This window comes from Pristis pectinata, chromosome 13 (assembly GCF_009764475.1).
Source record: "Pristis pectinata isolate sPriPec2 chromosome 13, sPriPec2.1.pri, whole genome shotgun sequence".
NCBI classification, from domain to species: Eukaryota; Metazoa; Chordata; class Chondrichthyes; order Rhinopristiformes; family Pristidae; genus Pristis; species Pristis pectinata.
Window position 1 is genome coordinate 38544902 of NC_067417.1, and position 12042 is coordinate 38556943.

Here is a 12042-nt window from a genome sequence, read left to right on the forward strand (position 1 = left end):
TTATCTTGTATCTATGTCTCCTTGTTTGAGACTCTCCCAATAGTGGAAACATTGCAACATCTCCCCTATCATGCCCTCTTAGGATCTTGAATGTTTCAACAGGACCACTCCTCATTCTTCCAATTCCAAAGTTTTGAGGACTACTTGACCAGTTGAGAAGGTTGTTTGGAACTTCAGCTTTATTGTTAGAAGTGGAAAATAAAGGAAAAAGAACAAGTTGCATTTATGTAATGGCTTTTACAACCTTCTATATTCTGAAGCATCCCACAGTCAAAGGAGTACTTTTGAATTTTATTCACTGCTATAAAAACCCAGCAGATGATTTGTGGACAGTGACTATGAAAAACAATGTGATAACAGTAACCTTTTCCTCAACTCTTACAAACTGCAAATTAAGTCTTACCTGGAGTATTGTTTTGAATTGCAAAAGGGACTAGATTAGGTAGACAACTTGGTTAGTATGGACGAGTAGGGCTGAAGGGTGTGTTTCCATGCTGTATAACTCTATGACAAACTCTGGGCACCAGCTAAGTACAGTTTGGGTGCTGTTTCCTATAACATTGATTTAAGTATCATAATGTACCTAGGGAAATCCTGAGGTTGGGAAAAGCATGTTGTTAGATACAGGTCTTTGAGTGTAGAGGGTTAGATAAATTTCAATATCATGAATGGTTTTAGTTTGCATAAATAAACTCCATTCAAGTGGCAGATAGATTAGTAACAAAAAAACAGAGATACAAGATGACTATGAAAAGAACCAGGTTGTTGCCATATGGATTATTACCATGCAAAAGGTTGATAGAAGCATTGGGCCGAAGATACAAAAGCCTGAAAGCAATATCACCAGTCTCAAGGACAGCTTCTATCCCGCTATTATAAGACTATTGAACGGTCCCCTAGTATGATAAGATGGACTTTTGACCTCATAATCGACCTCTTTATGGCCTTGCACTTTATTGTCTGCCTGCACTGCATTTTCTCTGTAACTGTAACACCTTTGCATTCTGTTATTGTACTACCTCAATGTACTAGAGGTGATGAAATGATCTGTATGGGTGGCATTGAAAACCAAGTTTTTTTTCTCTGTATTTGTATTGGTTTATTATTGTCAGTGGAAAAACTTGTCTTGCATACCGATCGTACAGGTCAATTCATTACACAGCGCCGTTACACAAAAAAAAACACATTCCATAGTAACTTTCTAAAGAGAATTGAACAGGCAGCTGGAGGGGGAGAAAACACAAGGATCTGGGAAAAGTCGTAGTGGAACCTAGTGGATAGATCTGCCAAAGCGGCGGTACTGGCATAAATGAGCGATTCCATTCTCATTCCTTCTGCAATGCGTCGTTCGCCACACAAATTTTGTTTTAATACCTACTGTATTTGCGCGGCGACGAGCAGGAGCTGCTGCATCTGCCCCGGGTCATGTCGCGGCGGGAGGCGGTAGAGCCGGTTGCACCGGAAGGGACGCTTTTCGCCGCGGCACGGCTGGCGGGGCGGCTGCGCACTCACTCACGCTCTGGTTCCCGGGCCGCCGCCATGGCTTCGCCGCCGCCGACCTCCGCCTCCAAGATGGACATTCAGAACGCCACGCAGCACCTGCGCGACATGCTGAAGCTGGACCGGGTGTCCGGTAAGGATGGAGCATGCCAGGGCTGCCGGAGCCACAGGCAGCGGGGCGGGGGCCTGAGCGGCTGGATGAAGCGGAGGTTGCGCCGGCTCCCGGGGGCGGGGGAGAGGGGCAGCGCTGGCTGTACCTCGGGGCCTGGGGCCTCGGCTACCGGGGCTGGGCTATGCGACAGGATGGTCCTCGGCCCTGGCCCCGTCCTGTGGCGGGTGGCGAGAACAGGGCGCGAACCGATGCCGGCGTGGCTCGGGTGTCCTGGGCACAGAGCGACCGTCCTCACCCTCGGCTGATGGCCGCGTCCTTGTTCTCATTCTTTTCATATGTGTGATCGAAATTTCTGCCTTCGATGCTCGTCGAATAGAATAATTATTTCTGGCCAATAATTCATGCCCCACCCTCAAGAGTTTTGTTTTCCTGATTCTGGGCAATCGTCAAACGTTTCCTGGTATAGCATTACTGTAGGGTAACAATCGACATAGACAGCAGCATCATATATTCATCGTGTTAACATTTTTGACGTTTAAAACATGGCTACACTGACAATCAACATGTTGTCAATCTTTATTGTTGTATGGCTGACCATTCTTTTTGCTGACAAGTTGGTTTGGGTACATTGCTTACATTTGATAGTTATAAATTATCTGAATCAGGATGACATTTTTCTTTAATCTCACTTTCGAGTTAAGAACTCCTGTTCTAACTTCTGAAAGTTGTTTTTTTTTGAAGGGTATGTCGGTTAGAACGTGGTAATACAAATAATACTGATGTTGATTGATCATCATCACTGTTTATCCTCATGTCTATCTAAGTTTGCTCTTAAGCTTTTTGAAAATTAGTTGTAACCAAGAGTGGTTTACTTTACAAATTTACAATTTTTGATAATGTTTCATGTTGCACACTGGAAAAATACATCTCACAGTACAATTACTGTTTAAGCAGTTGATTTGCATTAGAGACTGTGGATAATGTTTTTCTTCTGTAATTTAAGTACATAGGAGCAAGATGTGGCTCATTGTGCCTGCTCTGCCAATCATCAGGATCATCGTTAATTTTTTTTACCTCGGTCCCACTTTCCATCACTGTTGCCACATCTTTTGATTTCCCTAATATTCAGAAGTCTGTTTATTTCTGTTTTGAATGAAATCGATGATTGAGCACCTACAGCCTCCTGGGGTAGAGTATTACAAAGATGGGCAGTCCTCAGAGTGAAGAAGTTTTTCCTCATTTCAGTCCTAAATAGCACTACCCCTAATTCTAAAATCATGTTCTCTGGTCCTACACTCCTCAGCCAGGGGAAACATCCTTCCTGCAGCTGGCCTGTCAAGTCTCTTAATGATTTTGTTGTGCTTTGATGAGATCTCTTCTCATTCTTCTAAACTCCAGAGAATACAGTTCCATTTTATCTTGTACAATAAACCTGCCATTCCTGGAACCAACTAGAGAATCTTTACTGCACTCCCTTAATCCTATTTTAGGTAAGGAGACCAACACTGTGCACCATATTCCAGATGTGGTTCACCTCAGCCCTATATAATTGTAGTAAGACTTTCTTACTCCTATAATCAAAGCCTCTCATTCTTCACCTGTTGGCCATTAGTAACTTGTGTGTTAAGCACACCCTAGTCGCTTTGAACTTTAACAGCACCCAATCTCATTCACCAGTTTAAAAAGTAATCTGATTTTCTGTTTTGTGCACCAAAGTGGATAATTTCATATTTTTACATGCCATGTTCCATCTACCACGTTCTTGCATGCTCACTCATTATCCATATCCCCCTGAACCCACTTTACATTCTCTTCTGTACTTGCAATCCTACATAGTTCATCACCAATATATTTGGAAACGTGATTTTGTTTTTCTCTGAAAATGTTAACATTGTGAATACCTGGGGCCCAAGTATCCTAGGGTACGCCAGTCACAGCCAGCCTGCCTACCCGAGAAGGATCCCTCTATTTCCACTCTTTGCTTTATTTTCATTATCCATGTCAATTATATTACCTCTGATCCATGTGCTCCAATCTGGTCGACCAGAAAGTTCTTACAATATTGGAATTGGTTTATTATCGTCGCATGTACTGAGATACAGTGAAAAGCTTTTGTCTGTGTGCCATCTGGACAATTATTCCATACATAAGTACATCAAGGTAGTGAAGAGGAAAACAGAATGTAGTGTTAGAGTTACAGGTAAAGTGCAAAGAGGTAGATTGGGAGATCAAGAGTTCATCTTTTAGTGTATGAGAGGACTGTTCAAGAGTCTGATAACAGCAGGATAGAAGTCCTTGAGTCTGGTGGTACATGCTCTCAAGCTTTTGTATCTTCTGCCCAACGGGAGGGGGGAGAAGAAAGAGTGACTGGGGTGGGAGGGGTCCTTAATTATGTTGGCTGCTTTCTTGAGGCAATGGGAAGTGTAAATGGAGTCACTGGAGGGGAGGCTGGTTTGCATGATGGACTGGGCTGTGTTCACAGCTCTCTGCAATTTCTTGTGGTCTTGAGCAGAGCAATTGCCATACCAAGTTATGATACATCTGAATAGGATGCTTTCCGTGGTGCATCTGTAAAAATTGGTGGAAGTCATCGGGAACATGCCGGATTTCCTTAGCCTTCTGAGGAAGTAGCTTTGGTGTGCTTTCTTGGCCATAGCATCCATGTGTACATGAGATTTATGCATGGGTGGACTGTTTGGGGTGAGGGGTAAGTTTTGTATGGAAATAAGTATGATATTAACAGGAGTGCCAGAAGTAAAGATTAACCAGGGCAATTTTCAATTACTTTGGAAAGGTGCAAGAAATGTCTGCCAAATACATTGTGTAGTATGCACTGCATTTCTGATTTTGAAACTCTGCAGTTATGGAACATTTCTCAAACTTGTGTATGAAATATGTGCATATGCATTTTACTAATGCCTTTTGTTGGTCAAAAGTCAACTGACTGTGCTACAACTCTCCTGTCTGCCTTGTATGTCTTCTAATATGGCGCATCCAGCATCTTACTCAAACAACAGCTAAATTTGCTCATTCCCTCTCTCTGGCAAACACTCCATGAACAAAAGGCAAATCTCCCAACATTCCTCTTAGTTCCTTGATTAAACAAGAGGTCCCACTGTTTCAGCGTTACCCAGCAGACCACTGCAAATGAGATTTGCTTCTCTGCATAGAGTAATGCTAACAGCCTGTGACTTGATGGAAGCCATGATTAGAGCTGACAACTTGTTATGGAATGTTGGCTATCTAGCTACGTACAACACCCGTCATCAGTATATTTTTGACCTTGGTAGCTCTCTTGGTTCTCCTTTTATCTCCTTAGTCTCCAAGAATTTCAAGACTTTCTGTCTGCCCCTGCTCCCAGCCACAGTTCTCACATTTGCACTTTCAAATTCAAAAACTGCCAATGTTAGTAAATCTGGTGTCTGAGAGGCTTTGTTGGTAACACTTCCTAATCTGCTTTTCTATCAGAAGAAATCAATGGCAGGTTCTGGAGGATATATATAACGAGGACTTACAAATTGGAAGGAGTTGAAAAATGTTGAAGAAAAACACACGTGCATGCTCTCAATTTTTTTTTATTGGCCCAGCTTTTTTTTCTCTCCACTCTCTCAGTCTTATTATCTCACCCATGAACTGACTATTTTTTGTGAAATTGTTCATTGCTTAGTTTACCAACTTATCCCCGTGTGAAGTATTTTCTCCTTGGTTCCTTTTCCATGGCTACTGTCATCCTCATCCTTGATTTCAAAATCACCATAAGATACCTTCAATTAACCAACCTTTGAGCCCTTTGCAAACGTACACGCAATCAGTCGTGTCCCTTTCCTTGTTCAATACGTGATCAATATTGAATGAACCATGATTTCAAAAGTAACTATTCGTAAGACTGGATCTATTATCTTCACTCTCCACCACAGATGCAATACTGTTGCTACCAATGTCATTGTGTCTGTAATTAAATTTCCTCTTCTTAACTCTTAAAATACTAAATCTTATTTGATAACATGTAGGTTATGTTTTAGTTGCACTATTGGATTTTTTGTTACACTTATCTCTAGTTAAATGTAACCCTCTTGATTCAAAACAGATTTATTTTAATTTGCTCCTTTTCCTGTTTTGAGATTTATCAAAATCTTGAGGGTACACAGTGAGTTTTAGTTATTTCATGTGACTGCTTCCACTTTCTAGAGTCGACAGTTGATGGCCAAAAGAAAACCACGCCCTACAATGGAGAACTAAATGGATTGTTGGTACCAGATCCAATTGCATCTGGAGATGGGCCTGTTCTCAGAGAGCCAAACCATGCAAATGCACACAGGCTGAACCTACAAGAAAATCAAGAGATGTAAGATGCTGCACCATTTATACATCTTGGGTTAATATCAAGTAATATGCACTTTGCTATTGGAAAATATGAACTATTTTCTCCATTACTCCCCCTGTCCTCCCATCGAAAATAGAAGGGATGTACAAGGTGTATCATTGTATTGGTCATTTGCTCATGACCTTGTGGTTACCAAGATCTTTTTGTGTGTTTGGTTTTGTATTTTGCTATTTCCTGCTGAGGAATGACCTTGTTCTGTCCATGTGAGACATGAGTTTATGGACAAAAATAAAAATCTGCTATTGTGGAAAAGTTTCCAGGATGCAACACTCATTGCATTGCAGTATTGGGTTGTATGCTACTTTCGTTTCAAGAATATAAGGTTCCACTGATCCAATTGTCTTTTTCTAGATACCTCTCCGGTGATGACAGTTCTAACTGCATTATATCTGCCAAAGAAGTGGAAATTGTAGCAAGCAATGACTCCAGTGTCAGTAATAAGGCTAGGGGTAGCAACAAGGTAATGCATATTGTTCTTAAAGGGCACCAAATGTTAAATGTTTTTATGCATGCCATTAAATTAGGATTTTAAATGCATTTAAAATTTCTAATGAATTATTGCACATGGACATTATTCTTATGAATCTGGCATATGTTCCTTGAATAAATGTGGTAATGTGGCATACTAATTAGTTCCATTCTAGAAAACAATTATAGTTGACTTCCATACAGCATATAGATGTAATCTTCAATGTAAAATTACTATTGGTTTTTAGACTTCTGTCATTAATACAATATAGCTATTTTTTTCCCCACAATACATGGTCTGGAATCTAATTAATAACAAACTTGTTGAAACAGAAGAGTTGGGATAATATGTTAAAATGTTTATCTTTAAGTTGGATGTCAAGTGAAGCAACTTGCAGACAATGAAGAGTAGATGTGTAATACCTATACTGATAGTTGGATTTAATTCCGTTTCCATTGTGACCAGGTATTGTAATTGGCTTGTTCAGCTTCTGTTATATCTCATGTCGAAGAATCTAGCAAAGGAAAATGGTGTATTTATTACTAGGACTGTCAGTTAATCACTATTAATGTGATAACAAATCATCGCTAACATTTCCCAGTTCTAATGAAACCTGAAATGTTATCTCTCTTCCTTTTTCCACAAATGCTGCCTGACCTGAGTATTTCCTGCATTTTTGGTGTTATTTCAACTTTCAATACCTGCTGCATTTCCCTATGGCTATTTGACCAACCTCTTGAAACCTGATTTGATTTTTTTTTGTTAGGGAAACTATTTGTCCAAATAAAATGTTTGAACTAACATTTGCATTATATTTCTTTAACATGTGAAACTTCATGTCCTTAATTTGAATTTTTTTGGACACATCTTGTCATTGGCAAGATATTGAAAATTTCAAGATATGCAAATGTGTACAGTTTTCAATTTTTGTGCAGGATTGGACAGTGTATTAGATTATCTTAGTTGTAAATTTGTCAGTCTGAGTGTCAATGATAGAAAAAGTAAGATTGTCAAAATACTGAGCTGGAAAGATGCGATTGAGTAATTAGAGATTTGTTGTTATTCCAGGAAAGTAACTGGTGTATTATTCTTTTAGGTAAAAATACAACCCGTTGCAAAATATGAATGGGAGCAGAAATATTACTATGGCAACCTCATAGCTGTGTCCAATCAGTACTTGGCATATACCATTCGAGGTGAGCATTCTTCATAATTGCACATAAGCAAGCTTTTTTTTAATACAAGAACCCTACAGGATTTAGAGAACTGCAAGTCATGCAGTTCTGTTGTAGTGGAAACATTTAAAATTTTATCAACTAAAATCGATCTCCTGTAAGAACAAATAGGTGCCCCAAGAAATTTATATTAGATAAGAGTTGTATTATCGTTGTATCGCAACCTGCAAGCCATTGGTGTGGGTTAGAACTTGTGTAAGTGGACTAACAAAGGAACCTAATAACTTTTTTATTCCCCTCCTCTTAGGGGCTAATGGCATTGGCATGGTACGCGTATTGAGTGTTGGTATGGCCGAACGGACTTTACTGAAAGGATTTGCTGGTGGTGTTGCTGATTTGGGTTTTGCACACCTCAACTCTAACCAGCTAGCCTGCGTTGATGAGGCAGGCAACCTTTTTGTCTGGCAACTGAATGAAGAAAATGGAAAGATACAGTATCCTCTGCATTGAAGAAATTAATTTACAGTGCATTCTGAAAAACTTGATTGCTATCATTACTTACAAAGTTAAAGTATTAATGCTGAAAGTAGATATGTTCATCGAGAGACATTCTCTTACATCCAGGGAAACTGTTGATTTAATATTGATTATTTAATATTGATATAATATTTAATAATGATTTGAAATATTGACCTGTTGATTTAAGTTGTGTGATGGTGCAAGTAAATTTGTAGGATGAGAATGCAAACCTGAACATGTTTCAGAAACAATGAAAGCTATAATTTGAAGAGAAATTTAGGTTTTCAGAAGCAGATAAATTGGGGACATGGAGCAGGTTAACGATAATCCATGAATAAATTTAAACCTTTCTCAGAACTGTAGTTAACTGCTGATTGGCCTGCCATGTATTCCCAGCTTTCTCTGGTTACCTTGTTGACGGCATCTGCATTAATAACATGTTAGTTATTTTAGAAGATTGCTTTCAATATGTTCATGTTATTTTGTTATGTTTGCGTGTTGAATTACTTTATACTTTCGGTTTACAAATTTGGTTTCCAATTTTGTTTTTCTTTTGTGGTACAAGCAAAGGAGCAACTGTTCTTTGTGTTTCTAATCAGGTTATATAGCTCCCAAGGAAATCCCAAGTGAGCTCAATCTAATTTTCACTGGGGATACTGAGTTGAAGTGGAAAATGTTATTTTTGTCCCCAACCCTAGCCTCTTGATGCAGAAAGATTTTAGTGCCACCATACCCATCTGAACTGAGGGCAATCAACTTAACACAAGATGAGAATTAACCTGTTCTATTCTCTTGTTCCTTGAAGACTGTTCTGTAGCATGTTTGCTTGCTGAATAATTAGCTCTCATTTAATTCTTAGGATTAGCCTAGGGAAGAGAATACCAATGAAGTGGTAAAGGAGATAGATAAGTAGAAAAAGTAGGTACTTAAAGAGTAGCTATGCAGACTTACTTGTGATAATTTACACCTTTAAAATTCGTTAAATTCAGGAAGGTTAATGAAGGAGAAAAATGGGCATTGGCACATACGACTAGAGATGACCGTATAACTGCAGAGCGATGTGGTGAGGAACTAGAAACCGGTTTGTTAAAATTAAACAACGGTTGTGGAGTTGTTACTCATTTTATACCATTGGGTACTGAATAGTGAGAAAGAATGAATTTTCAGGCAAATTGTGCAAAGATGACATGTTTGTGGCAATGAGGGACTTCATTTCTAACATGGATTGGGATAGTAAGAATGTAAAGAGCAAAGAAAAGAGGGAATTCCTGAAACAAGACCTTTGTTGATCAATATGTTTTGGGTGAGTCAGACGGGAAGCAGGAGTTGATCTAATTCTGAGATTGGTGGAAAACAGCGAGGATGTTTTTGTGTGTGAATATTTGAGGAACAATAATCACAATATTTGGTTTAGGATAGATGTGGAAAAGGGCAAAGAACATTTTAGTATAAAATATTTAGCTGGAGGAAGGCTAACTTTAATGTTGAAAAGGCTATCAGGTTAGAATTTTTAAAATATTGGTGGGCAAAACAGTAATTCAGATGTGGAAGGACTTAATATGCATATCACACATTCTCAGGAATGGGGAAGGAAGCATACCCAAAGCTTAGAGCTCCTATGGTGGTTAAAGATTGATGTGTAAAGGAATAGGAAAAAGGAGGCTATTTGCAGTTTCAAAGTTCATAACATAGTAGCAGGAAAAGATGAACATGGAAGATACAGAGACTATTTAAATTTTGGAATAAGAGGCAGAAGGAGAGCATAAAATTCGAATATCAGCTAAAATGAAATGGAATTTGAAGTTTTTTAATTAATGTATGCAGTAAAAGTGCTGATTGGGACAATAAGGAGATAGTCTACTGTAGGTCACGGTGTGGCTGCCATACTTATTTAGTTCTTAGCATCTGTCTAGAGAAGAAAATAATGCAGTTAGTGGTAAAGGAAATAAAGAAATAGATAATGAATACTTAAAAAGTTGATGCTCCTAAAAGAAAAAGAAGTCACATTATTCAACAAGATGTATCTGAGGTACTGAGGGAAGTAGAGATTGAAGGTCAAAGTTTGCATTGCAGATGCAGCAAATAATTAGGAAGGCAAATGGGATGCTGGTCTTTTTTTGCAATGGGGATGGAATAGATGAGTCTTGGTACAGCTCAACAGCATGACTGCTGAGAACACATCTGGATTCTGCATTGGGTTTTGGTTACCTTACTTAAGGGTGGGATGTAGTTGCATCAAAGGGTGGTCAAAGAGGTTTCATTCGGTTGATTCTGGAAATGAAGGGCTCGCATTGTGTGAGGATCAGTTAATCAGGTAGGCTTTGTTGCAGTTTAGAAGATTGAGAGGTAATCTTTGAAACGTAAGATTCTGAAGGTTAGCTTCTGAGAGGATATTTCCGTCCATTGGAGAGTCAAGAATTGGGGTTGGCAGTTACAGAATAAGATGTTACACATTTTTAATTTCTTCTGAGGATCTTAAATCTTTGGAAATATACCAGAGAACTGCAAAGGCTGTCATTGAATGCCCTTAAGGCTGAGATGGATATATTTTTGGACCATAGAGGACTTGACAATCTCAGTAGTGAGCAGGAAAGTGGAGCTGAGGCCAAGAGTGGATCAATCATGATCCAATTATTGAATGCTTACTCCTATTTCTATTCTTACAAAAATTTTTGAAGACTTTGGCCAAAATTTTCCAGTCCTCTTTGGTTATAGGGGTGCCACTAGAGGACTGGGGATGCCAAATCTTAATGGTTTTAAAAGGGCAAGGGACAAGCTGAGTGAAGATGGTTGGTCGATCATTTATGGAATAAAAGACTGAGAAACAGTAATCCTTCACTGACCTATTTAATTGCCACTCAGAAAAGTATGCTGATTAATTTAGTACAGTTTTGTTTTAAAGCAAGCTGTGTTTGGTGAACTTTCAACTAAAAACAGAAAACGCTGGAAGTGATTAGCAGGTCTTACAGCATTTCCAAAAAGACTGTTAATGTTTCAGGTAACACTTTTCATCAGAAAAATATTCCGTGTAACCTGTTTTAAGTACTGATGAAATGAAAGTGAGGAGGGGAATAGATAATAATAATAGGATGAAAGGCAGAGTTTAAATGACGAAAGGCATGACATGCAAGACAAAAGGGGGTTGTAATTGGACCAGGAAAGAAATGGGAACTGAATCCAGATGTTGGTTGTTTACATTAAGCTTCATTGGAACACTGAGACTAAGGTCAAAGTGGGAGTGGAGAATCTACTAGAATCTCAGTTATTCCTTCAGACTGAGGGGATTTTTTTATTTGTTCCTGGAAGTAAATAGTACAAGCAATGCTAGCACTCTGGTCCTTCCCTGGCTGCTCCTGAACTGATCTCAGTTGTGGGTCTGGAGTCGCATAAAGGCCAGATTAGGTGAAAGCAGTAAATTTCCTGCTCATACTTCGTCCTTTTATATCCTGGTCCAGTCCCTTCCCACTTATATCCTTGCACTTCTTATGCTCTGCTTCCTGCACTCATGCAAAACTCAATACTTGCATTACTTTTGCTGCCAATTTCCAACTGCTCACACTTTTAAATGGTCCATCTTTTGCCTCTTCTCCTCTCTTTCTAGTTCTCTGTTTCCATCTTGGGGGATAGGTTAACAACAAACATGCATTACAACCCAACATTACTTCCTTCCACCCTACTTCCTGCAAGAAGAGCCATTGCAAATGATTTTTGGTACAATAGATAAAATAGAATCAGGAAATTATGTATTACCCTGATGAAGAACTAAGGAGAGGTGGTTGGTGTGGTTAACAGTATCATAGGCTAGTCAAGGAGAATGAGGAGGGATGATTACCACAGTTATAAGAAATTCACCACAATCACAAGGGCGTTCTGTGGTCAAATT

At 39.1% G+C, this 12042-nt stretch overlaps 1 protein-coding gene across 1 annotated transcript in view; it reads left to right on the forward strand.

Moving 5' to 3' along the window:
• Positions 1–1172: 1172 nt before the first annotated feature.
• The window catches only part of edc4 (enhancer of mRNA decapping 4), a 74345-nt gene continuing 63475 nt past the window's right edge, over positions 1173–12042 (forward strand). Inside the window, 5 exon segments of the mRNA XM_052028710.1 lie at positions 1173–1633; positions 5801–5957; positions 6348–6456; positions 7562–7661; positions 7948–8134. Of these exon segments, the coding sequence (XP_051884670.1) occupies positions 1426–1633; positions 5801–5957; positions 6348–6456; positions 7562–7661; positions 7948–8134 (761 nt within the window). The 5' untranslated portion in view covers positions 1173–1425.